The following is a 27193-nucleotide window of genomic DNA, read 5'->3' on the forward strand; positions in this document are numbered from 1 at the left end:
CACTCCATGTAATTATCTTCTGTTTAAAAGCAAAGCAATTTTAATAGCTCATTTTAACCTCCGACTTGTTCATTAGTTTCAAATCAGATGCCCTTTAATTTTGACATGTTTCGCAACATGTCCCTTCCCTTCTTCGGGAGATATACATTTCTAAATCTGAAAACAACTTGGCACAACACAGCTTTAGCCTCTGTTCTCGGACATTCTCTGTTCAGCTCAATCCTCATTGCAAGGTTTTTTTGCAGGGATCTCATAAATCGGCCACAGTTTGTGTCCTATTTTATGCCTGCATTAAACTGCTGTTACAAAAATGGGGCATAGTTGAATGTAACTCCACAGGAGAACTAGGACACATGGCCCTGACTCAGACTGGAAGGAAGGGCGAACTACGACACATGGTCCTGGCTCAGACTAGCAGAAAGAGTTGTCCTGTAACGCAACAGGGGCACATCTGGACGTAACTCCCAGGAGAGCTAGGACACATGGCCCTGACTCAGACTGTAAAGAAAGGCGAACTAGGACACATGGTCCTGGCTCAGACTGGAAGGAAGGGCGAACTAGGACACATGGCCCTGACTCAGACTGGAAGGAAGGGCGAACTAGGACACATGGTCCTGGCTCAGACTGGAAGGAAGGGCGAACTAGGACACATGGTCCTGGCTCAGACTGGAAGGAAGAACTGTCCTGTAACATATCAGCAATAATGCACATTTATCATCACTCGGACACCACGTTTTGATATTTCAGAGTTCATCAGGTGTGTGTCAGTGATGATGATAAAGTTTAAAGAAGGTGTCATTTCCACAAACATTTCATGGTATTTGATAAACTCTCTCCCAATTTCCGTGAAGTGTTTTTCATAATGTGCACTCTTTATTCTGTAGTGGTTGTTACCTCACTTGTCGCTGTACCCCCTGATAGTGCTGACAGCCGAGTGCCCGTTCATTACTGTAAAACACTCTGCACCAGATCACAGCTCTGTGCAGCAGGCTCAGGGTTTTTGCGCAGTCAGACTGTGTGTGGGGGTGGAGGGTGGTGGTGATAATGAGGTTGGAGATTAGTGAGTGATCCCCAATCGTGGCGGTTGAGGTTGTTTGCTTCTGGTGTCCATGGGTCTGTCCTACTGCAGCGAGATCGAGCAGTCAAAGGCTTCTCATGGAGGTAGAGATGCTGCAGTTACATGTTATTGTTTGAAAACTGCTTGCTCGCCTTTTTCTTCGCATGAGAACGTCTATTGTTCACATCCCTAGCAGTGAGCTGCGACCTTGTGTTAAGAAACAGTCTGGGTCGCAAGACAATGCATGTTTTTGAGTCCAGGTTGATCGGCCCACTATTTAGCCATAACACACGCAGCTGCAAATACCTGAAAGACAAGGGCTTTTAATATTGCAGGCTGCATGTTTAACACACATTCTGAAGAAGAGCTTTCTTGAGAGAAGACTTCATCTGATCCTGTGATGTGATTTCACTAAGCTGATCTTTACGGTATGGGGTTCCCCATTCAAGCCTAGAGACCTTTTATTAGTCTAATAATTTTAGCTTATTAGTGAAGGGAAGGTGGTTGTAACCCACTGTCATTTATAACATGATTTCTCCCTTTATTTTCTATGGTATTGTAACAATGCTGATGGTTTTTATATTAATCATTTGTCTGCTTGTGTTAGCCAAAGTACTGCATCTTAGGACACGAGGTTTATAAAATAAACTCTTTAAACTTTACCGTGTCTTTGTTTACTCTGGTTGTGGACTGATATGAGAATAATTACGAACAGGTATTTCTGATTTCCACCATTCCTGAGAGTACCCTAAGTCGCTTGTTCTGGGTTGTCTATTCATTGGGACCTCCGTGATAATACGGATAACGAATGGGACACTGATGCTGGTCGGATAAGGGGTTCTGGGTTCTGAGGTGAGTGTTTGGTACACCACAATTCACTGAGGTCCTGGTTTCCTGCGCATAGTTCTGTGTATGAGCAGAATCCCTGCAACATGAGTGCAGATTTCTCTCTGCCTCTTTGGCATTATGGCTTTGATGGCATTGGCGGGCATGCATGATATACCCGTTCCTTTAGCAGCAGCTTCACTGAGGTCAAGGACTGCTGACGATAATCAGTTCAGCAGAGCCTGCACGGCAACGCTCGTCTTTGAAAGGTGTGGCCCCCCAGGCCAGTTGTATATAAGTACCCGGTCATGGCAGTTGCCACCTCAGGGTTGGTTCTTCAGTGAATGGCTGTCATTGATAGTTGCGGCCTGCCAGGTCAGATCAGAGCTTTCACGTCAACGTTGATGACGGTTCATTTTGGGACAGTTCTCCCTTGAATTTTTTGGCACAGTTTATAATGGGAACTGCTCAGGGAGACTGAAAGACCCCACACAATACAGATGGCTGCTTTCCGAATGGCAGTCGGCTTTTTCTGGGTGTTTCCCATGCTGGAAATATACTGGGTTTCTCTCCCTGGCAGGCTGTAGTGCCTGACACTCTTTCCCTTTCTCACCAGGCTGGCTTCTAGGTGCTAGGCACTTCAGATCTCCTATCAAGCTGTTCAGACTTCATGTTATGTCCCTCACCTCTGGGAGACTGTCTGGGAGACAGACCCCATCCACGAGCACACAGCAGTCCTTCAAGTACTATGTAGCATTCCTTGGTCAAGAAGACTTTGGAATTTGAACAAAAGTGTGTGTGTGTGTGTGTGTGTGTGTGTTGTGGGGGGGTGTTGAGTCTGACTTTTATTATACTCCTTTTACAGGGAGGGTACAGATCTGCTCTCTAAGGCTTTGAAACTAGTTTTTTTTTTTCTCTTGACATTTTCTGTATGTCTCTCAGACACAGCCTTTGCACAAGGTGATGACACTCGCAGGAGGCTGCAATGTCCAAAAGAGGGGCATAAGGAAGTGTGGGATCTCTCTCCACCTGGCTGTCACCAGCCTTCCTGAAGCAGTGATGAGGGACAGACAAAAGGGCAGGACGTGCCCAGAATCTTCGTCTCCTGACAGAAACTGCGGTCACCCGTCAATCCTACCATCTACTAAAGGGCCGTGCTTAGAAAGGACTAAATAGCAACCCTCTTCTAATAAGGATTTAACTGAATTTCGCCGGGTTGCCATGTCTACATACTCACTCACTTTAGTGTCTGGGTCTTCACCATCCGGCTGCAGGAATTCAGTCTGTATACTTCCTTTAGGGGAAGCTGTATCCATCCTCCATCTTGTGCCGTGCTAAAACAGGAGCCTTCTGCAATGGACCCCACTATGCCAGAACTCAAACCCCCACCAGAAAGAGTCTTATTACCACACATGTGCTACACAGCCACAGCACCTACGTGCACTGGCCATGCACACAGACGTTAGCGCAAGGGCCTGGTATTTGCACCAAAGCAGAACTGTACAGTAGACTTCACTCTCATCTGACACAGAAAAAAAGTCTGGTCACAACGAATGAATCAGAGAACTTGGTACGCTGCCCCGCACCACTTTAGGTGAGTAACTCGGGATATGGAAAATCGTGCCATATCAGTTATGAGGGTACACTCTGTCCTCCGGGTCACACAACAGCTTCTGAACTTTGCGTTATCAGGGGTAGGACTAGGCCTTTGTGCACACATTAGATTAGCATGATTACCTCAGATCAGTTTCACATGCAGTCAGGCACTCAGTGTAGGGGTACACACATGTCTACCATTCTGGAGACATGCCCTATCATACAGTACATTGATTGGGTAACCTATGCCCTATGCCAGGGCAACAGCACAATCAAGGTCTGCGACGCTGAGGGCAGATGTTTCACATAGTTAACAGGTCCCCAAAAGTAGGATCCCTGTCCTGATGAAGACCCCTACAGAGGTCCACAGAGGGTAGAAACACACTGTGTTAACAACATGGCGGACTATAAATTCAAATTAGGAATGATGTAAGGAAACCCCTTTCATAGCCAATCAGTGAAGCGTATCTTTCACAACCCCTGCCGTCCCTTTTGAAAAGCAACATTGATCAGCCCAATCTCAAAAGAGGACTTTCCATTAACTTTGGCGATCTACAGGTTCCTGCAATATATGAAAATCAAAACAATTTACATAATCACGGTGGTGATGAACTATAGGTTTTTCACGTTAATCACATAAACTTACATACCTGCACAGCTCCACTAATGATCTCTCTTAACTCTTGTTAGTTCAGTGAACCACAGAGAGACTAGAGTAAATGCATGGAGTGGTTTACTTTAGTGCACATGACTAGTTCCTATAACATACAATAACTAACACTGAACTACCCACTGGCCTTGGGTTCCCGGGCAGTTTGCTGCCTGGTGAAAGTGCTTCAATGCGTCATCGGGTAGTAAGTGCTATATAAATGTAATTATAATTACTTGTTGTTACAATTCTATATGCAACATATATGCCAATGATATTCCAAATGTAGTTAAGAAGCTGCGTATTAGATTTGCCATGGGGTATGACTTTAAATATCGCTAAGGTAATGAATGCCAATGTGCTGTTAGCCAAGAGACCATGGCTGATGCTTGTTTCTCTAGAAATGTAATTAAGAATACATTATTGGCACTAGCAGTCCACTCTCCTGCACGCCGTCTTTTGGTCACTACTGAGCACAAAAGACATTCCTCACTTGTTTTCATTTATGAAACCACGGCAGACCTGGCTCTTCTCCAGAGCCTTTGACTGAACTTCCCAATTTTGCATCCGCCAGGCAGCTAAAGGTTTCTCCCATATGTTGCAAATACAAAATTACAATATGATAAAAATATATAAACCTCAGTCCCACTTGGGCTTTAGGGGGCTTTACCATTACAGTTTCACACAACAAATGAACACATTTGTTATTAGGACTGGTGCCACCACACAAGGCCACAACCCTCTACCAAGTAAAGAGATAAGTGTAACCCTCTCTCAGGACTGGTGACATACTACACAAACACATCACTATAAGAAATGGTCACACATTAGAGGAGCACAACCCTCTACCAGTATATGAGTGACACATCACAGGAGCACTGCCCTCTTAACTGTATACTAGTGGCACAGCACAGGAGCACAACCCCTCTACCTGTATACTAGTGGCACAGCACAGGAGCACAACCCTCCACCTGTATAGAAGAGACACAGCACAGGAGCACAACCCTCTACCTGTAGACTAGTGGCACTGCACAGGAGCACAACCCTCTACATTCAACAAGTGTTCCTGTGCTGTGCCACTTGTTAAAGGTAGAAGGTTGTGCTCCTGTGCTGTGCCACATTCCTCTACCTGTATACTAGTGACACATCACAGGAGCACAACCCTCTACCTGTATACTAGTGATGCAGCACAATAGCACAACCCTCTACCTGTATACTAGTGGCACAGCACGGGAGCACAACCCTCTACCTGTATACCAGTGGCACAGCACGGGAGCACAACCCTCTACCTGTATACCAGTGGCACAGCACGGGAGCACAACCCTCTACCTGTATACCAGTGGCACAGCACGGGAGCACAACCCTCTACCTGTATACTAGTGGCACAGCAGCACAACCCTCCACATGTATACTAGTGACACATCACAGGAACACAACCCTCTACTGGTTATACTAGTGACATAGCACACAAGCACAACCCTCTACCTTTAACAAGTGTCACAGCACAGGAGCACAACTCTCTACTGGTATACTAGTGACATAGCACAGGAGCACAACCCTCTACTTGTATACTAGTATACAAGTAGAGGGTTATTTATTTTCTTTTTTCTTTTTATTTATTTGAAAGGTTTTATAAAGCACAAACATGACCCGAAAGGGTATCAGAGCGCTGTACATAAAGTATGCGGGATGAATAAGTAAAGGTAGTACATTAAAACATGTAGGTAGTCAGGGGAGTAGTAATACCAGAAAGAACAAATCAGACAAAATTAAGTAACAACATTTTACAAAATAATCATTGGGCATTAGAAAAAGCAACAGTAACTCAGTGACTTCAGGACTATCTTTACAGTGACTGGTCAGGAGCGACCCTTTGACTTCTTAGAATGTGGCAATCGAGGGGTCGTTATAATATTATTTTTATTTTTTTATTTTTTTCGTGTTGAATTTTTGAGATTCAGCAGTAGGTTGTGAGAACTTTTAAGGGTTCGATTCAAGCCGGATAGTTCAAGAAATTTTTGCCAGGTAAACTGGAGTGTAATGAAGTGATTTGTGTGTTAAGCAGGATATCTTGAGACAAATCCTTGCTTCAAAGTGGAGCCAATTGAGTTGAATATGTCTGGTGTGATGTGCTCACGTTTTCTTGAGCCCGTGATGAATCTGTCAGCAGAGTTCAAAGTAGCCTTTTAAAGGGACCAGTCTAGATTTGGGAAGTCCAGCTAGGATTGCAATCCTGTAGTCTAAACGGGAGATAACTAGGGTTTGGACTGCAAGCTTCATGTCGTTAGGAGGTATGAAGGGTTTGATTTTCCTTAACGTGTGGAGTTGGTGATTAGCTCCTCTAGTTGTTGCACTGATGTGGTCTTGCATATTCAGGTGTTTGTCCAGAGTAATGCTCAATGATTTAGTGGAGTCCAGAGCATGTGGAGGGCAACTGAGGGCCGTTAGTTATTTGAGCCAGTCCTGGATTGGGTGTAGGATGATTGTGTGGGGAAATCGGGAGGAATTTGGTTTTGATAGTGTTTAACATAAGGTGATCAATCAATCGGGGTTTTGTAGAGCGCACTACTCTCCCGTTCGGGACACAAGACGCTTGTGGGTTAACCAGTGCTGAGTTTTGCACAAGGGCTGAGTTAAGAGTTTTGATGTCATCAGGTATTGAAATGTTCATGTACAGTTGAATATCATCTGTGTGCATGTGGTAGTGTATGTTCGAGAGGTTCAGAATTTCGGTGAGCGGTTCCATGAACAGGTTGAAGAGCGTGGGTGATAATGCCGATCCTTGAGGCACTCCTATTGAGCCCGGGGTACTGTTAGAAAGGGAGTGGTGGACTTTGATTCTCTGAGTTCTATTCTGCAGGAACGATGCGAACCAGTTTAAGACTGGGCCTGATAACCCCATCCGTTTTTCAAGATGATCAATCAAGGTGTCATGTTTGACTGTGTCGAACGCCGTGAAAAGATTAAGGAGTATAAGAAGGCAAATTTCATTTTGGTCCAGTAGTCTCAATGCGTCCTCCACTGTGTGTCAGGGAAGTTTTAGTACTGTGTCCAGATCTGAAGCCTGATTGATATTGGTCGAGGAGTTGGATTTGTTCGATGTGATTACATAGTTGTGTGTGTACGCATTTCTGAAGACGTTTGGCTAAAGTCGTGATGTTGGAGATAGGTCTGAATTTGTTAGTGCCCATCAACTCTGCATTTGGCTTTTTTGGGATAAGGGTGACTTGACCTATCTTGAGGCAATGGGGAATCAAACCTTGCAGGAGAGATTCCTGCTGTGTCAGTAGTAAGCAAGAAGATCGTTGTTCTCCTTTGGTGGGCCACTAGTATACAGGTAGACTGTTCTTTTTGTTGTCACTAGTATATAGGTAGAGGAATGTGCTTCTGTGCTTTGTCACTATTATAATGGTAGAGGGTTGTGTCCTGCATGTGTCACTGATCTACAGGTAGAGGGTTGCGCTCCTGTTCTGTGTCACTAATATACTAATAGGGGGTTGTGCTCTGTCACTTGTATCAAGTAGAGGGTTCTTTTCCTGTGCTGTCACTAGTATACAGGTATGGGTTTGTGCTCTTGGGCTGTGCCACTAGTATACAAGTAGAGAGTTCTTCTCCTGCGCTGTCACTAGTATACAAGTAGAGGGTTCTTCTCCTGCGCTGTCACTAGTATGCAGGTGAAGGTTGATCTCCTGCTCTAACTAATATACGGGTAGAGCAGGGGTTACAAATCTGGGTTACCTGCACCCCAGGGGATGCGAGATGGCATTTCAGGGGGTGCGACAAAGGGGGAAAGTATGCACTGTTTGCATTATAGAAATCCAGCGAGAATGGGCGCAGGGGGTGCAAACATTAATCCAATATTCCCTCCTGATGTAGAGGGTTGTGGTTCTGTGCAGTGTCACTGGTTTACAGGTAGAAGGTTGTGCAGTGTTGCTGATAGAGAGGTAGAGGGGTGTGGTTCTGTGCAGTGTTACTGGTTTACAGATAGAGGGCTGCGCTCCTGTATCTGTCACTAGTAAACAGGTGGAGGGTTGTGCTTCTGTGGTGTCACTAGTATACAGGTAGAGGGTTGTGCACCTGGGTTGTTTCACTAGTATGCTGGTGGAGGGCTGAGCTTCAGTGGTGTGCCACTAGTATACAGGCATATGGCTGTGCTTCTGTGATGGGCCATTAGTATACAGGTAGAAGGTTGGGCTCCTGTGATGTCACCAGTATGCAGATGGAGGGTTGCTCTCCTGTGCTGTGTCACTAGTATATAGGTGGGGAGTTGCGCTCCTGTGCTATGTCACTAGTATGCAGGTAAAGGGTTGCACTTCTGTACTGTGTCACTAGTATACAGGTGGGAGGGTTGTTCTTCTCTGTGTGTCACTAGTATGCAGGTAGATGGTTGTGCCCTTGTGCTGTGTCACTAGTATGCAAGTGGAGGGTTGTGCTCCTGTGCTGAGTCGCTATCATACAGATAGCGCGTTGTATTCCTGTGATGTGCCAATAGTATACAGGTAGAGGGCTGTGGTGCTGTGCTGTGTCACTAGGATACAGGTTGGTTGGTGTGTTGCTGTACTGTGTCTATACTGTACAGGTAGTGGGCTGTGCTCCTGTGGTGTGCCACTAGTATGCAGACAGTGACCGCACTGAAGTGCAATGCTTTAACTGTATACTAGTGACACCGCTCAGGAGCACAACTGTCTACCTTATCTGAAAGAAACACGTTAGTTAGATTCCTCACCTTAGAATATCCCCAGGCGTCAGACTGGATCCGGAAGATCCGGAAGATTTTTCGTCAGCAATACCCCTTGCGCGTCGCTAGGCGTCGTCTGCGGCTCCGCGTCCGTCGTCGGCGTTGTGCGCCGGAATGACGTCGTCGGAGTACTTAGACGCCGCCCTCGCGCGCTGACGTCAGTTCTTCTTTTTTCCGCGCCAGTAAGCGCAGATCCGGGAGAGCTACCCCTTTTAGTCTTTTTTGACTAAGTTTTTTGATCCTTTTTGATCTTGTCTCGACTCCGGTGCCAGTAGGATGCCTGGTTTTAAAGCCTGTGCTGACTGCAGCCGCTTGATGTCGGTTACGGACCATCACCGCCGGTGCCTTTACTGTTTGGGCCTCGACCACGACGCGGAGTCGTGTTCGGACTGCAAGGCCCTGACCTCGAAGGCTAGACGAGAGCGGTCCCGTAAGCTTCTCGAGATTCGCCACTCTGCTCCGCGCCCCTCTCGATCCCGGTCCAGGAGGAGGTCCAAGGATCGGTCGCGGAGCCGCAGCCGACGTCATCATCGATCGTCTGGCTCCAAGTCTTCGGGTAAGTCGAAGCACTCCAAGAAGTCCAAGAGGCGACACCGCTCTTCGGACTGTCCTCGCCGGTCGCGCGACTCGGCCGAGGGTCAGGGTGGTTCCACCCCCGCGGCTCCAGCGGCGCCGCAGGCGCCGCGCAAGTCCCCATACCCGCCGGTCCCTGGGACTGACGCGACGCCGGCGGAAGTCAGTGCCTTCCTCTCGGCCATGAGGAACCTGGCTCCGCCGTCGACGCCCGCTGGCGCGCCTTCGGGCCCCACGGACCCAACTGGGCAACCTTGCCTGCCGGCGGCTCAGGCCCCGGTGTCGTCGACGGCTCCGGCCTCGACGCCGCAAGTGCCCGAGGGACCCGTTCCCGAGTCCCCGCCGACGCCGGTCGACCTCGTCATGCCTCCTCCGCCGGCGTCGACACCGGTTCCACCTCCGACGCCGGCTCCGCGTCCGGTCCGGACCCGGCGCCGTTACGGCGTCGATGGACGCCGCGTACGGTGCCGCTGGAGACACATTATGTCTATCGTCCGGCTCCGCACCTTCCTCCTGTTTACCAGGACTCGGATGACGGGGGCGAATGGGAGGGGTCCGAGGACCCTATGGCCGTTCAGGCTCAGCTGTCACCGGACTGGGCAGATGAACTGGGGGAGGCCAGTGGTCTGGATACCTCTCCAGACACTGGATTCATCTCTCCTCCGACTGTGGCTTCGGAGGAGGGTGCTGCTTTCTCTGTGGTGCTGCGCAAGGCGGCCGCAGCCCTTGGGCTCGAACTGCCTGCCGTGGCTGTGAGGACTAACGTCCTCACTGAGGTGCTTCAGTCTGCAGCAAGCTCCACTGAGCCTCTGCTGCAATTCAATGAGGCCCTCATTGACGTTCTGCAGGGCACCTGGTCCAAGCCCTCCACAGTTCCTCCTGTGGACAGGAATGTCGCCTGGCGCCACCACCCTGCTCCGGGCGACCCCAGTTTTCTGTCCCAACACCCCACCCCCGAGAGCCTGGTTATCCAGGCTTCTACCTCCCAATCCTCCTTCCCGACCGCTCCGCCGGACCGGGATTCCAAGAGAGACTGGAACAGTTTGGCAAAAAGCTGTTCTCCCTTAGTTTGGGCCTGCGGTCCTTGAACACCGCCAGTCTTTTGGACCGTTATTCCCACTCTCTGTGGGATACGGTGGAGGACGTGCTGCCCCTGTGTCCGGAGGAGGTCCAGACACGACTTACCCAGGCTCTGGCCGATGGGAGGGATGCAGCGCGACATGCTATCAGATGTGAGCTTGACACTACGGACTCGCTGGCTAGGGCGATTTCTACCACGGTGGCGTTTAGACGTCACGTCTGGCTGCGGTCCACGTCCTTTTCGGGTGATGTCCTGAGCACTCTCATGGACATGCCCTTTGATGGCACTCGCCTTTTTGGTGAGAAAGCAGACCGTGCGCTGAATCGCTTTAAGGGCTCCCGGGCTACGGCCAAGTCCTTGGGCCTCTCGGCCCCGCGGTCGCAAACTTCCGCCTTTCGCCCCTTTCATGGCCAAGGAAGGGGTGCCTCCTCACGTCCGCCTAGCCACCAGCCGCAGAACCAACCTGCGCGCGGTCGCGGACGTGGTTTCCGCTGAGGCGGTTCTGGAGGACGATGTGGTCAGCCCACATCCACCCCGGCAGCGTCTGCCTCAAAGCCTTCCTAGTCCGAGCTTTCAGGCCCATTCCACGCCAGTGGGCGGCAGAGTTCGCCATCACCTGCACCACTGGCGGTCCATCACATAGGACAGGTGGGTGCTGCAAATCGTCCGAAGGCGCTACTCCCTCCCCTTCGAGACGTCCCCTCCAGCCATGCCACCGCAGCACCACCGTATCTCGGGGGATCATTTGAATCTTCTCCATGAGGAAGTTTCGGCCCTCTTGGCCAAGGGGGCCGTCGAGCGAGTTCCGTGCCCGGAAGTAGGTCGTGGTTGTTATTCCCACTAATTTCTGGTTCCCAAGAAGGGCAAAGGGGGCCTACGCCCTATCTTGGACCTCCGGAACGTCAATGCCTTCCTCCGGAAGGAAAGGTTCAAGATGTTCACTTTGGCTCAGGTTCTAGCTGCCCTAGACCCTGGAGACTGGATGGTAGCGTTGGACTTGGCAGGACGCATATTTCCACATCCCCGTCCTGCCGGCCCACCGGCGTTACCTGCGGTTCACGGTGGGTCAGGAGCACTTTCAGTTTACCGTGCTCCCCTTCGGCCTCACCAGTGCCCCTCGGGTGTTCACGAAGGTGATGGCGGTGGTCGCAGCTCATCTGCGCAGATCAGGGGTTCCAGTCTTCCCCTATCTCGACGACTGGTTGTTGAAGGCGGGCTCGCCCCAGGCAGTCGTCTCCCACCTCCAGACTACGGCGGATCTCCTGCATTTGCTGGGGTTTTCCATCAACGTGCCGAAGTCACACCTGAGTCCCTCTCAGAAGCTCTTCTTCATCGGAGAGGTTCTCGATTCGGCGCAGTTCCGGGTCTATCCGCCGGAACAGCGGGTCCGGGATATTCAGGCCCTGATTCCCATCTTTCGGCCGCTATCCTGGGTTTCGGTCAGGCTAGTGTTGCGGCTTCTGGGGCTGATGGCCTCCTGCATCCTGCTAGTGCATCACGCCAGGCGGCGCATGCGGGCTCTGCAGTGGGACCTGAAGTTTCAGTGGGCCCAGCATCACGGCAACCTGTCCGACCATGTCTTGATCTCGGAGGGCACTGCACGGCAGTTGCAGTGGTGGCTCACGGACCGCGATTGGGCCACGGGCAAGAGCCTCTCCCTTCCCCAGCCGGAGCATGTCGTAGTGACGGATGCGTCCCTCCTGGGTTGGGGTGGCCATATGGGAGAGGCGGAGATCAGAAGCCTCTGGTCTCCGGCGGAGTCTCGCCTCCACATCAACCTGTTGGAGTTGAGAGCGATCCGACTTGCACTGAAAGCCTTCCTTCCCTCTGTGAGGGGAAGTGTCGTGCAGGTGTTCACGGACAACACCACCGCCATGTGGTATTGCAACAAACAGGGCGGGGTGGGGTCGTGGACCCTTTGTCAGGAGGCTCTGCGCCTCTGGACGTGGCTGGAACACCAGGGCGTCACCCTAGTGGTTCAACATCTGGCGGGCTCTCTGAACGCCAGAGCAGACAAACTCAGCCGCCGGTGCATGATGGATCACGAATGGCGTCTGAACTCCGAAGTGGCGCAAGGTCTCTTTCAGCAGTGGGGAGAGCCTTGGTTAGATCTATTCGCCACCGAAGAGGACGCGCAATGTCAGCAGTTCTGCGCGTTGGAATTTCCAAGGCGGCACTCGCTCGGCGACGCTTTTCGTCACGAGTGGAGTTGCGGTTTGTTGTACGCCTTTCCGCCTATACCACTTCTGCCCAGAGTGCTGAAGAAGATCAGGCACGACCGGGCCCAAGTCATCTTGGTGGCTCCGGATTGGGCACGAAGGTACTGGTATCCCGAGCTACTCAGTATGTTGACTGATCCTCCGATGCGTCTGCCCCTTCGGGAGGATCTTCTGTCGCAGCAGCAGGGGACGGTCCTCCACCCGAACCTGTCCAGCCTCCACCTCCATGCGTGGAGATTGAGCGGCGGCAGTTGATGCCATTTGACTTGCCTCCTGAAGTCTGTGATATCATTCTGGCAGCCAGGCGTCCCTCCACAAAGATGGTATACGCCTGCCAGTGGAACAAATTTGTGGCATGGTGCACAGCAAAGGCTGTGGATCCCCTTTCCGCCCCTCTTTCTGAGGTTCTCCTCTTTCTTCTTTCTTTGGCCCAGCAGGGCTCTGTCCTGGGCACCTTGAAAGGTTATCTTGCTGCCATCTCTGCCTTCTTGCGGCTTCCTGATCAGCCTTCTCTTTTCAAGTCCCCTGTAGTTACACGCTTTCTAAAAGGCATTACTCACACGTTCCCTCCTGTCCCTTTTGTAATGCCTCAGTGGGACTTGAATCTTGTTCTCACATTTCTAATGTGCGCTCCCTTTGAGCCTCTTCATAATTGTCCTCTTCGTCTGCTGACGCTTAAGACTGCTTTTCTGGTAGCCATCACCTCGGCTAGACGGGTGAGTGAGCTCCAGGCTTTATCTTCCAAGCCTCCTTTTCTCTCTGTTCATCCGGACAAGGTTGTCCTTCGGCCTCGTCCCTCCTTTCTTCCGAAAGTGGTGACCCCCTTTCATCTTGGGCAGTCTGTCACCTTGCCCACCTTCTTTCCGCATCCTTCCAAAGAGGAAGAGAGGCTCCACCGTCTGGACTCAAATCGTGCGCTCTCCTTTTATCTGGACCGCACGAAGCAGTTCCGGGTGGACGACCAACTTTTCGTTGGATACGTGGGTGCTAAGAAGGGGAAAGCTGTGCACAAACGAACCATCTCTCGGTGGGTCGTTTTGTGCATCAAAATTTGTTATTCCTTGGCAAAAAAGGACCCTCCTGTTGGGCTGCGCGCCCATTCTACTCGGGCCACAGCGGCTACTACTGCTTTGGGACGGGGTGTCCCTTTGCAGGACATCTGTCAGGCGGCGACGTGGGCTTCGCTACACACGTTTGTCAGGCATTATTGCCTTGACAGCCAAGTCCGGAGGGATGGCTTCTTTGGCCGTTCTGTCCTCCAGGACTTTCTGGTGTGATCTTGGTTCGCAGACCCACCACCGAGGATGGTATTGCTTGGGTATCTGTTCTAAGGTGAGGAATCTAACTAACGTGTTTCTTTCAGATGAACAAGTTACTTACCTTCGGTAACGATGTATCTGTAAGAAACATTAGTTAGTTAGATTCCTCACCGACCCACCCATCCTCCCCGTTCTGCGAACTGACATCTAGGGTTAAGGTTATCCTTTTCAGGCCCCTAGATTTTATTTTTGGCACCAGTGTCGGTCTTTGCATGGCTCTGCGTTCCTGGCGCGGAAAGCTATGTACAAGAACTGACGTCAGCGCGCGAGGGCGGCGTCTAAGTACTCCGACGTCATTCCGGCGCACGACGCCGACGACGGACGCGGAGCTGCAGACGACGCCTAGCGACGCGCAAGGGGTATTGCTGACGAAAAATCTTCCGGATCCAGTCTGACGCCTGGGGATATTCTAAGGTGAGGAATCTAACTAACTAATGTTTCTTACAGATACATCGTTACCGAAGGTTAGTAACTTGTTCAATACAAGTGAAACTTCACAGGAGCACAACCCTCTGTTTATACTAGTGGCACAACACAGGAGGAGCACAAGAGCACAATCCTCTACCTGTATACTAGTGACACAGAACAGGAGCACAAACCTCTACCTGTATACTAGTCACACATACAGGTGCTCAATCCTCAACCTATATATTTGTGACATAGCACATGAGCACACTCCTCTACCTATATAGTAATGACACAGTAGAGGAGCACAACCCTCTACCTATATACTAATGTCATAACACAGAAGTACAACCCTCTAACTGTATACTAGTGGCAGCACAGAATAACAACCATCTGCCTCTCTACTAGTGACAGCACAGAAGCACGATCCCCTACCTGTTTACTAGTGACATCTATAGGAGCACAACATTCCACCTGTATATTAGTGACACATACAGGAGCACAACCTGCTACATGTATACTAGTGACACAGAACAGGAGCACAAACCTCTGAGCACAAACCTCTACCTGTATACTAGTCACACATACAGGAGCTCAATCCTCAACCTATATATTTGTGACACAGCACAGGAGCACACTCCTCTACCTATATAGCAGTGACACAGTAGAGGAGCACAACCCTCTACCCGTGAACTAGTGACACAACACAGGAGTACGACCCTCTGCCTCTCTACTAGTGACAGCACAATCTACTACCTGTATACTAGTGACACATACAAGAGCACAACCTGCTACCTGTATACTAGTGACACATCTCAGGATCACAACCCTCTACTTGTATACGAGTGACACTGCACAGGAGCAGAACTCTCTTAACAGGAGTGAGGACTCTACAGAACTTCTGTATCCTTCCTTCTTGGTGATGGCAGAGGGAAACACCTCTCTCCACTGCTGAAACCCTACTATTCCTGCTGGAATGAGACATACCTTACCTGATAACACACAGGCTCCTAAGTTACAGTGGTACATACCTCACCTGATAACGCACAGGATCCTACAATATATTACAGTTTAACATACCTCACCTGGTAAGACACAGGCTCCTGCTCTAGACCACCATGTGACATACCTCCCCTGATTACACACAGTGTCCTGCTATAAGCTAGTGTGACATAACACTTGATAACACACAGACTCCTGCTCTAAGCCATAATGTGACATATTACCGGTTAACACACAGGGTCCTAAGCTACAGTGTAACACACCTCACACGATAACACACTTGATCCTACAATAAACTATCATGACATACCTCACCTAATTACACACAGGTTCCCGCTCTAGCTCACAGTGTGACATAACTCACCTGATAACACACAGGGTCTTGTTCCAAGCTACAGTGTGACATACTTCACCTGAAAACACACAGGCTACCGCTCTAAGAGACCGTGTGTTTTACCTCACCTGATAACACACAAGCTCCTTCCCTAAGTTACAGTGTGACATACCTCACCTGACAACACACAGCATCCTATCTTAGGATAGGACAAGATATCGAACCAACCTCTTCTCCCAACTTCTATAGGAATTTGAACTTGTGAATTACCTGCAGAAACCGGTACAGTTACAATGATTTATCTGATAATTCTCCACTCAATAACAAAATACACATAAGCTTTATGATTTTAAACATGAAATTACCTCATCATTGACTCCCCCTCACTCTGAGTGACGGACATAGTAGGATACCCCCTCAGCATCTCCTTCTGGGGGGACCACATCCAGTGTTCTGGCAGGACAGGGGCAGCCGGCACTCCATATATATCCTCTTTTCCATCCCAAGCGCTTCAACTTCCTGTCCCCCCCCCCCCCCCCTCATTTATATTCTCTAATGTCCGTGACATTGACTCACAATTGACTTAAGCCAGTCTTGCCACTCAGCCTGTCTCAGGGTCTTTGACTGTCTCTGCCTACGGGTGATTTTCTTCCTTGTACTCACTCCATGGATTGAGCTTCTCTGCAGCTTCACAAATTCTGACCTCTCCACAGTTTGTGAGGTGTCTGAGGGAAGGGGGATGGTAGGAGTGGAAGTAGGACAGAAGATGGTAAAAGGGAATGTAGTAAGAGAATGCAGGTCAGAAATTGGGAGAAGCACGTCAGTGTTCTGTGTGTGTTTTTTTTGTTTTGGTTTGGTTTTTTTGGACAAGCTATCAGCCCGTCCACCCTTTCCCTGGACTCCCTCTCCAGGGACGGCGTGTAGGAAGCTTTTTAATATCTAAACAGCTTTTGTTTTTTTTGTTTGACAGAACAAGTTAAGAACTGAGAAGAAGAAAATTGAATCTGAGTTTGAAACACTGCAGCAGCTCCTGAAAGAATATGAGCAAACACTTCACAGAAGACTGGAGGAGATGGAGAAGAAAATTACCATGGTAGAAAATGCAAATATCACCAGACTGTCCAATCACATCACTTCTCTCAATGCCCTGATAACGGCAATAGAAAAGTGGTGTGAGGAGCCAGCATGGGAACTCCTGAAGGTGAGATATCAATCAATCAACTTGGATTTGTAGAGCACGGCTAATCATCCCTGAGGGTATCCAGGTGCTGGGTTCTTGCTGGGATCAGTCTTGAGTCCTTTTCTGAATTCAGGGAGAGAGGATGAGGTTCATAGGTTCAGGGGGAGGTCGTTCCAGGATTTTGCAGTGAGGTAGGAGAAGGAACATCCTCCACTGTTGCTTTGGCGGATGCAGAGTGTGTGAGCAAGGGAGGTGAAGGGCAGGTGTCTGGAGGGTTGGTGGAAGTTCAGGTGGTGGTTGATGTATGCTGGTCCTTGGTCATGGATGGCCTTGTAAGCTTCGGTCAACATCTTGAATTGTCATCTTTTCTGGATGGAGAGCCAATGAAGGTTCCTGAGGTGGGGGATGATGTGAGTCCTCCTGGGGAAGTCCGGGATAAGTCTGGCGGCTGAGTTCTGTACCGTCTGGAGTCTCTTCGTGAGGTGGGTGGTGAGTCCTGCATAGAGTGTGTTGCCGTAGTCCAGCCAGCTGGGGACCAGGGCTTGAGTTACGGCTTTCCTGGTGTTGACTTGGATCCATCTGAAGATCTTTCGGAGCATATGAAGGGTGAGGAATCGTGCAGAGGAGCCTAATTTGATCTGGTGTTTCATGGTGAGTTAGCTGTCCTGTATGATCCCGAGGTTGCAGACATGGTCTGTCGTTGTGGGTCTGAGTTCAGAGGGCTCTCAGGTGTGGTTCCATGCGAAGGAGCTGTTTCCAAAAATGAGCACTTCTGTCTTTTCCGTGTTGAGCTTCATGCAGCTGGTCTCCATCCAGTCGGCGATGCTCGTCATGCAGTTTTGGAAGTTGGTCCTGGTGGGGGAGGAGTCTTCTGTGAGTGAGAGGATGAGCTGGGTGTCGTTTGCATAGGATATGATGTTGAGGCCATGGGTTCTGATGATGTCGCCCAATATGTGTGTTGAACAGTGTGGGGCTGATTGATCTGCCTTGGAGTACGCTGCAGATGATGCTCTTGGGTTCCGAAGTGAAGGGTGGTTGGTGGATCTTTTGGGTTCGTCCTGTGTGGAAGGATGTGATCCATTTGAGAGTTTTGATATGGGTGTGGTATGATACGGTGTTGAACGCTACTTAGAGGTCGAGTAGAATAAGGGCTCCTGTCTCCCCGCAGTCGAGGCAAGACCTGACGTCCATAGTGGCTGCGATCAGGGCTGCTGTGGTTGGGGTGAAATCTGGTTTGGGAGATGTCCAGTGGATTGTTGCTCTCCTGGTGTTCAGTGAGTTGGGGATTGATCGCCTTCTCGAGTGTTTTGGCTGTTTTGGGGAGCAGAGAGATGGGGCAGTAGTTCTTGAGTTCTGTAGGGTCGGCGGAGGGTTTCTTGAGGACGGGTCTGACCTCTGCATGTTTCCAATGATCGGGAAAGGTGGCTGTGTTGAAGAATGCGTTAAGAATGGAGGCGAGTTTGCAGCTGATTTCCTTGCTCTCGAGGTTGAAAAGGTAGTGGGGGCAAGGGTCCGTGGATGCTCCAGAGTAGATGGAGTTCATGATGGCTGTGGTGCTCTGTGTGGTGAGCAGTTTCAATACGGTGAGCAGGTGGTTGTGTGTGGGGGTCAGTTGTCATGAGGAGGCTGTATAGGTCGGTGGGTTGGGGTTCAAAGCTGCTGTGGATGGTGGATATCTTGTTGTGGAAGTAGTCAGCCAGGGTGTTGTGAAGACCCTTGGAAGGGGAGATGGTATTCTCGGTGGCTGAAGGGCAAGAGGGCTCTCTGGCGATGTTAAAGAGTTCCTTGCTGTGGTTGAAACTGGCTTTGATGCAGTCCACGAGAGCGCATCTTTTCTTGTCTTTCTGGCGTTGATGGTATTTGTTGAGGGCTGACGTGAAGGTGACTCGGTCTGTAGGATCTTTTCTGATGCGCCAATGTTTTTCTAGGTACTTGCAGTCATGTTTCATGGTCCTGAGTTCTGGTGTATACCAGATGGCTTGTTTGGTGGATCTCCTGGTCTTGTCAGGCTTGATAGGGGCGACTCTGTCCGAGCAGTAGGAGAAACTGTTTGGTAAATAAAACAGAAGAAGGGAGTGAAATACTCATGTTGTGTTCAGCATTAAATGTATAAGTGAGACCCCCATTATCTCCTGGCTGAGTCAATGCACTGTGACTGCATGTGCATACAATCCACAGAGATGGTTAATTTACATCGTCCTACTTTATGGTGAAAGCCCAATTCAAAATACCAATAGTAGAATGTACGGTGACCTCTTACAGTGTTATATACAGGTTAATGCAACACACCAAGCAATTGCAATGACAGTAATTAACATATGGAAACCAAGGAGTAAAATGGGAAAAAATCCGAGCCAAAATCTCAGAGAATTTGGAAAAAAAACAAATTCCTCCCTTTCTAAGAAGTTTGAAAATATCTGTTCTAAAGCAGTTACTTTTCTCCTGATGCAGGTGGCCCCTTACATTTGCATGCACCGATCTCTTCTTGGGGGTAACAGCTATATAAGTAGACATTTGGAATGGGTAATGGCAAGCTCGCTGGGTTCTTTCTTTTTTCACTCGAGATAAAGATGGAGATTGTCACAGAAAACTCTTTAATTTGAAGAAGAGTGACAATTTTATATTAGAGGTAACACTTGTTTATATTACAGTGTGTGCGACATGCATGCCTGCAAATTGCTGCCCGGCAGCAAAGAAATTTGATTTATAACTCGATTGTCGTGAAACCCTGAACGGCAAATTGAATTCCTCACCAGTATGCCTTAGGGTGGGATTAGCGGTATAAACCTCCTTAATGTGGTCATGTGCTGTTACTTTAACAGTGATGCTCTGCTCAAATAGGTTGATTAGTTTACAGCAAAGAATCTTCCTGAGAAACAGCTGCATGTAAAGGGCACTAGATGAGGGTGACAGAGAGCATCCCTCTGAGGGGGGCGACGGAGAGCATCCCTCTGAGGGGGGCGACGGAGAGCATCCCTCTGAGGGGGGCGACGGAGAGCATCCCTCTGAGGGGGGCGACGGAGAGCATCCCTCTGAGGGGGGCGACAGGCAGTATCCCTCTGAGGGCGACAGGCAGTATCCCTCCCTGGTCCCACAAACCGTGTAAGTTAAATTAGTTTTTAATGACCATTACCGGTCAATGTTGGTTCAAACACGTAATTTGCCAGTCAGTCTAAACACATGTTTAAATGCCATGTCTGCTTTTAGGAAAATGATAGATAATAAACCTTTGTTTCCCCGGGTGACTAATTTAGGACTCAAGCCCACCACCAATGTAGCTAAAAGCTTGTCATATAGTTTTGTGTCGGTGTTGAGATATGAAATGGGAGCGGTAAGACCTGCAATCCAGGGGGGGCTCATCCTTCTTGCGAGAGAGGGCTACTCTTACCTCCTGCTAGAATGGTGGACCCTGACCATTGATCTGACCTCGCGACTCATTCTAGGATGCTCTTCTGTGATCTTTGATGTAGCCTCTCTCGTAATTACAGAAAGGTGACTCCTGACCTGTTGATCAACCTCTTGTGTCAGTCGAGGATGATGGCCCATGACCTGTTGATAAACCTCAAACTGTCCTATTTGTTTGGGTTATCAGATAATAGTGGTCCTCTGATTGCTACCACCCACTAAGTCAGTAACTATACTGTCTATCAATAGACAATATACAGATGTGGGGAGCAGCACCCTCAAAGATCGTACAATTCCAGAGAAACATGTAAATAACAAACAATATTTTTTTTATATATAAAAATTCAATGTTTACTTGAAAGATATTTTCTTTGACACATTCTGAATCATATTGAACCTAAAACACGATTTACATCATGTCAGAGTTTTATATCACAAATGCTGGTTCTCTGAGAGCGGTCATCAAGGTGTAGTCATTTGTTGTGAATCAATATAGCAACTACAGCGCACACGGGGTTCACAGTTGTAAACCTCAATCTTAAAGTGCTTCACAATTATTTCTATTATAGTTTATATTCTCTGTTAGAGTTATTCTCTATTTCTAGTGAGGACCCTTTCCTCACCTATAAGGAAGCCAGCAAACGGGGATCCTAGCTCTGGAACTGAAATATCTGTCTCCATCAGTGCTTTGTGGGTCTAGACACTGTTCAGAGAGACACCTGGCACAGTGTCCTGGGTTTCTCACTAATATTTGTCCTAGTATTTTTAGATGTAGATTAATATTCAAGAGCTCCTTCTCTGGAACTGGTCATGTGACCAGGGACGGTGTGCCAGGGCTAGCGGAAGTGATATCACACACTCTTTGACCTTAATGAAGTGATATGACCCTTGACCCTAAATGTCTCCAGGAAGTTGTGTCACATGACCTTAACGCTGAAGACATTACAATATTTGACATCACTGAAGTTCTGTGTTAACTGCATGGTTAGTATTACACAACACAGAGCAATGGCCATTTTAGAAACCATCTATATTAGGGTTGTAGCCTGATCTTTGAAAGTGGTGGGAAGTAATACTTGCCCTGAATTGCAGTGAGCCCGATTTCCTTTTGTGTACCAGGGGTGGGGGGAGTGGGAGTTGGGGCAGACGTTCTCCCACTGAAAAATGTTTTAAAAAAATGGAGGCTACTAGGTTATAAAACTAACAATTTTCACATACGTTTATTTAAAAGCCAGCAGTTCTGAGAGGGCCCTCGTTTATATTGATGTACTTTCAAGGTGTGTCAAGCCATTGAAACCTGACCCTCCCAAGGTGTTCACCCTATTGTTTTCAGAATTTACTATGGATGCCCCCTCAGGTCAAAAATCACCTCCATTGTGCCAGTACCTGCATTTTGTCACATATTACCTACAATGTCCCAGTGTCAGAAATTTGCAATTGATGCCATCACATACCTTGGGTTGGTGAATTTTCAAAGTGGTGGGGGGAAACGGTTCATCTTGATTATAACTCAAGCTAACGCAGCAAGAAAGCCTGAGTTAAAAGAGTAGGTGCGACAGGTTCTCTCTCTCTCTCAATACATTTTTAGAAAGCGTATTACGTTTTTTCTAAAGGGTGCAAATGGTACCCTCCTGAACTTAGCACAATGCACAGGCAGACTCAAAATTCACCCTACTCTCAAACAGATACTCTCTCTGCCCTCACTCAGGTGCCAAGCTTTCTCTGCACTCGCACAGCTCACCTTGCACATCACTCACCCAGGCACCACACGTAATAAGGGTCTGTTTGTGGTGTTATCATATCTTATGGCTCAGACAATTATAATCGTTTCCTTCGAACCGTATAGAATCTTTGCATGACCTCCACCATTCCTAGACTGCACTATGACAAGTGACCCAATTTCCAACTGCCTTCATGCAGCCATCACATTAAGATGCAGAAAAAGCTTTGCCAATCGAGACATTAAATGTTTCTGGATTTGCTCCCACATAATTCTAGAAAGTAATTTAATAAAAAAATTAGCTAACATACGACCACAGGATGCTTGCTTAATACTTTAAAATATTTACTATCCTGAAGTCCTACATTAATGAACCAAAATAAGGCCAGGGGACACTTGCTTATTATTCTGAAAGTTTACCATCCTTTAAGTTGTACTGTATTACATCGCATGGCCTTCTTCGATCGTCTCCAAGGTTGCATGGTTACACTTAAATGATGACATCTACATTTTACCACTTGGTGTCAGTCCTCAAACAAGAAAATGTATATTTTTGTGGCTCACTCATTTGACTTCCCCTTGTGATTTTATCTTTCACTGATCCTTAGTTTACTACTCTCTACACCCTTTAATTTTATGGACCATTTTCATGATGTTTTTAGGTCTCGCCTAACCCAGAGCATGCGCTGGTCTGGCGAGACTTATTGAGAGGGCTCCAAAAAGTGCTACCCGGCTAGCCTAGAGCTACAGTGCATGTGCGCGGGCGTGCACGCTGAGCTTTACCGCGATTACTTTCACTATCGCGGCCCCACGGCCGCTTTGAGGTTTGATCGTGATCGCTATCGCGATCACTTTCATTTTCTTGGCCGCAGGGCCGCTTTGCATAGCCTATAGGTCTTGCTTTTGGGACCTTAAAAGTATTTAGTTATGCAACTGTTGCATGGCTAAACACTTATAAGGTCCCAAAGGCGAGACCTATTGGCTATGCCAATGCTTGTTTACCATATTCTGAATGTCTGCTAGTGTATCCCTTTTGTCTGTTTACCAGGTTAATTTACTGTCTTGTTAAACATATTAAGAAAACAATCCTGTAAAATTGTTTATTATAATAACCGCTACTTCCATGCCCCTCACCCTCGTCATTGCTACTCCCGGGGCTGGGCATGATGAGGCGGGATCAGTAGAGCGAATGAAGGAAAGGCAGCAAGAAAATGACCAATCCCTGCATGGCTTTATAATAAAGGCATACTCTGATTGGCCATGTTCTACTGTAAAGCCAAACCTCCCACCCCAATGCTTCCTCCATGACTAGGCCTACTCCTCACCTCTTGAGCCAATCCAGGCGCTGCTCCACAGCATAAGAGCAGCATCAGGATTGGCTGGAGTAGGCTAAGTCAGCGCTCCTTAAGAGACCAGGGAGGCTGCGGCTGTGATCCTCGGCTCTCTAACGTTGTGTTGTTAGGAGAGGCCTTTTGTGCGCCTTTCGGGTTGGTTGTGGGAAGATACCCTTACAACCCGACATTCACACTTGCATGTCTTCAGACCCATACGCTCTTCCGGTGCTGTCTATAATGATGCCCCACCCCCACCCACTCATAAATTAAAAGTTTACTGCCTACAATGTGCACCTGGTCCGCGGCTGAAATAAAAGCACCCCGGCCAGGAATATAAACCTTCTAAATGCATTTTTGGGGCCAAAGGGTAACAAGTACAGGGGGGCGATGCCCTGACACCCCCATAGAGAAACCACCACTGGGTGAAATTACATCAGAACTAGAATTTTGTAATTGTTGCCCTCCCCTCCTGTCTCATGGTTTTCCTCCCTTATGCCAAGAAGCATCTCCAATGAGCTACTGCCAGCATTTTACCACGGGTGCCCCTAGGCCAAAGAATTGCCTCAAGTGTGCCAGGATTACTTAGTTGGTTTCCATTATGCCAAGAATTCCCTCCAGCATGCCAGAAGCAATAGTTTTCACAGTTGCCTGTCATGCTAACAATTGGCTCCAGTATGCCAGGGGTAGAATTATTCCATGGGCCCCTCTCTAAGCCACGAATTACCTTCAGTATGTAAGGGCCAATGGCAGACTAGCAAGCATAACATCACATTCTCACACTCATTCTTACTCGCACTCCATCATTAAATCTCACTTGCACTCATTTATTCTCACTCACTCTAACTCACTCTCACTCATTCTTACTCCAACACACACTCATACTCACTTGCTCTAACTCCGTCATTCTCGCACACACTCACTCACTCATTCTCTCTCCTTCATTTACACACATTCAGATTCCCTCTTACTCATGCTTTTTCAGTCATGTGCACTCACTCTTATTGTCGCTCATTCTGACTCACTCATACTCACCTACACTCAATCTCACTTACACTCACTCACTGCCTTTTAGTGGCTCTCACTCACTACCCCTCACTCACACACTCTCATGCTTCCACATACAGAAATACACTGAAACACATTCTCTTTCACACAGACACACTCTCTCCAGCAGCACGCACACTACAAACGTTTAAAACATGTTTTTACTTAAGACATCTGCCACTAAAGTTCTTACTCTAGAACCTGGTGCCTCATTTTTTTTTTTTTTTTTTACACTAATAGTGATTCACTATTAGTGTAATAAAGAATTGGCAGGAAACGAAGGTGGAGCACGACTAAGGGCGGGCAGCCTCTGTCTTCTTGGTACTCAGTTTGCTACCTCTGAGGCCAAGGGCCACACAAGCAGTGCCAGGGGTCTGAAGGGACAAGCCAGGAGTCACAGCCGAGACCCCTGGCAATCCCTAAATGATGTCCATGCATGTGACCCTGTTGAGAACATCATACAATGTGTCAAGTGACTCCATTCAGAAAATCAGAATGTGTTATATTTTGTGACTCCATTCAGAATGGCACTTCTCTATTTCATTGCCATTTAGAATATCATTGTCTGCTATGTCATGTGACCTCATTCAGAATATCACATTCTGTGCTATGTCATGTGATACCACAGAATGTGCTGTCATGTGCCCCAGTCACTGTTTTTTTAACCATAGATAGAAAAGTTTCATTCCTAAAAATACTGCCATAACTGTAGCATCTCCCCATAGAAATTGATTTCTCTGTGTTTGTTTCTCTGTTTTGCAGGATGTCAGGAGCACCCTAAGCAGGTAAGGCTGGTTTATTATTCTCCTCTCTGTGTAAGGAGCAGGTCTCGCTGCTGCTTTGTGTAAATACCACCACTGAGTGCCTCCGGTTTTCCTCAATTCAGAGTTGTGTAAAATCTCATTTAAAATTTCCTAACTATGATGCCATTCTTCAAAACATCTCTTCAATGCTTCCCAACATCATTGAAATGTCATTAAAGCCATATTCAGCCCTCATTCTTTAGTAAATTCCCTCCAATAAGAAGAGGTCTCGTCCAGTTCTCATAAACCTCATTGTAATCCTCAGATCTGCTCCTAATCCTAAGAAATAATCTCTCTAGTCTGCAGTGGCCTCCCTCCAGTCCATAGCATCCTCTTGAGTCTTTAGAAGCCTCATTACAACCCTCAAACCTCTGCCCAGGTCACTGACCACTCATTCCAGGCACCTAATCCTTCTTCAAGTCCTCAGACTTCCTTTTGTGTCTTCTAAAGCCTCATTTCAGTCTTTTTATTTTTTATTTTTTTATTTTTTTTTATTTTTTTACGGTCTTTATGTATCAGTTTTGGTAACAGCACAGATTCAAACAATAAACATCACTGGCTCAGCGTCATGTCATTTATCAATGAAACAGTGGGGTGTAGTTAAGTGGCATCGCATTTCTGAAAAAAGATGGAGACATTTCTTTACAACTACTGCATCATGGTCACACCGCTGGCAAGGGTGTCTGATCCTACATGTCTCAGATCCTGTGGGCTGCTGGGGGAGGGTGTCTGATCCCACTCGTCTCAGTTCCTGTGGGGGAGGGTGTCTTATCCCACTCGTCTCAGTTCCTGTGGGCTGCTGGGGGAGGGTGTCTGATCCCACATGTCTCAGTTCCTGTGGGCTGCTGGGGGAGGGTGTCTGATCCCACATGTCTCAGTTCCTGTGGGCTGCTGGGGGAGGGTGTCTGATCCCACATGTCTCAGTTGCTGCGGGAGGGTATCTGATCCCACATGTCTCAGTTCCTGTGGGCTGCTGGGGGAGGGTGTCTGATCCCACTCGTCTCAGTTCCTGTGGGGGAGGGTGTCTGATCCCACATGTCTCAGTTCCTGTGGGCTGCTAGGGGAGGGTGTCTGATCCCACATGTCTCAGTTCCTGTGGGCTGGTGGGGGGGGGGGGGGGCTGACTCCAGCCCTCTCATCCACCTTCCCTCGCCTACAGAGACTGCCCCCACATCTCAGTTTCCTGTGGAGTGTCTCCATTCCTGAGGGGTCCTTCCACAGGCCTCATGGCATGGAGGTGACACACACGTGTGCTGCTTGTTTACTGGGTAGTCTTGTTAGTTCATTATTAACAGAGCTTAATGAGGCATCCTACCTGTCAAATAGGTATTCTGTTGTGAGGCTAACGATCCAATCTCCTCAAAGCCTTAACAGATACACGACTTCGGGATCACTTAACAAAATAATTCAAGCTGGAGGTGGACCACATAAAATAACTGCACATGGTTTCAACACTGATTGCAGAACAGAATTTAAGGTTCCAGTCATTTTCACAAGGACAATGTGGAGCACCAAGGCTGAATGAGCGCAGGACCACAGGCAGCCTGGCTGCCTGGCTGTAGTGACCCAAAAAGCTGCAGGGTATGGAAGAACCAGAGGTGTGCAAGGAAAAACAAGCTGTGTCCTGCTGGACAACATTTATCTGTGAGCGAGATTTAAAATACGGAATGGGTGTAACTCATAGAGATTTGAATAGTGAAGTGAGATTCCTGAGTGCAAGTGTAACTGCCCCATGGCCCACTATTCTCCTGTGGAACACAACAGCTTTGGGATGGTGGGGCCCCTGTATTACCTGCAACTATGGAGTGGATTTTTCTCGCAGCTGGCACAACACTTCTGAGCGACACACAGCTCTGGAGAGATGTCAAGTGATGTTCTGTCGAATTGTGGCACTGAAAGGTACTCGCAG

At 48.3% G+C, this 27193-nt stretch overlaps 1 protein-coding gene across 1 annotated transcript in view; it reads left to right on the forward strand.

The window, feature by feature from the left end:
* The window catches only part of LOC146869587 (E3 ubiquitin-protein ligase TRIM39-like), a 100286-nt gene that overhangs the window by 34946 nt on the left and 38147 nt on the right, over window positions 1-27193 (forward strand). Inside the window, exons 3-4 of the mRNA XM_085606695.1 lie at window positions 16769-16999; window positions 25244-25266. Of these exons, the coding sequence (XP_085462821.1) occupies window positions 16769-16999; window positions 25244-25266 (254 nt within the window). The remainder of the gene's footprint in view (window positions 1-16768; window positions 17000-25243; window positions 25267-27193) is intronic.

Source organism: Triturus cristatus, chromosome 1_1, assembly GCF_964204655.1.
Source record: "Triturus cristatus chromosome 1_1, aTriCri1.1, whole genome shotgun sequence".
Taxonomy (NCBI): domain Eukaryota; kingdom Metazoa; phylum Chordata; class Amphibia; order Caudata; family Salamandridae; genus Triturus; species Triturus cristatus.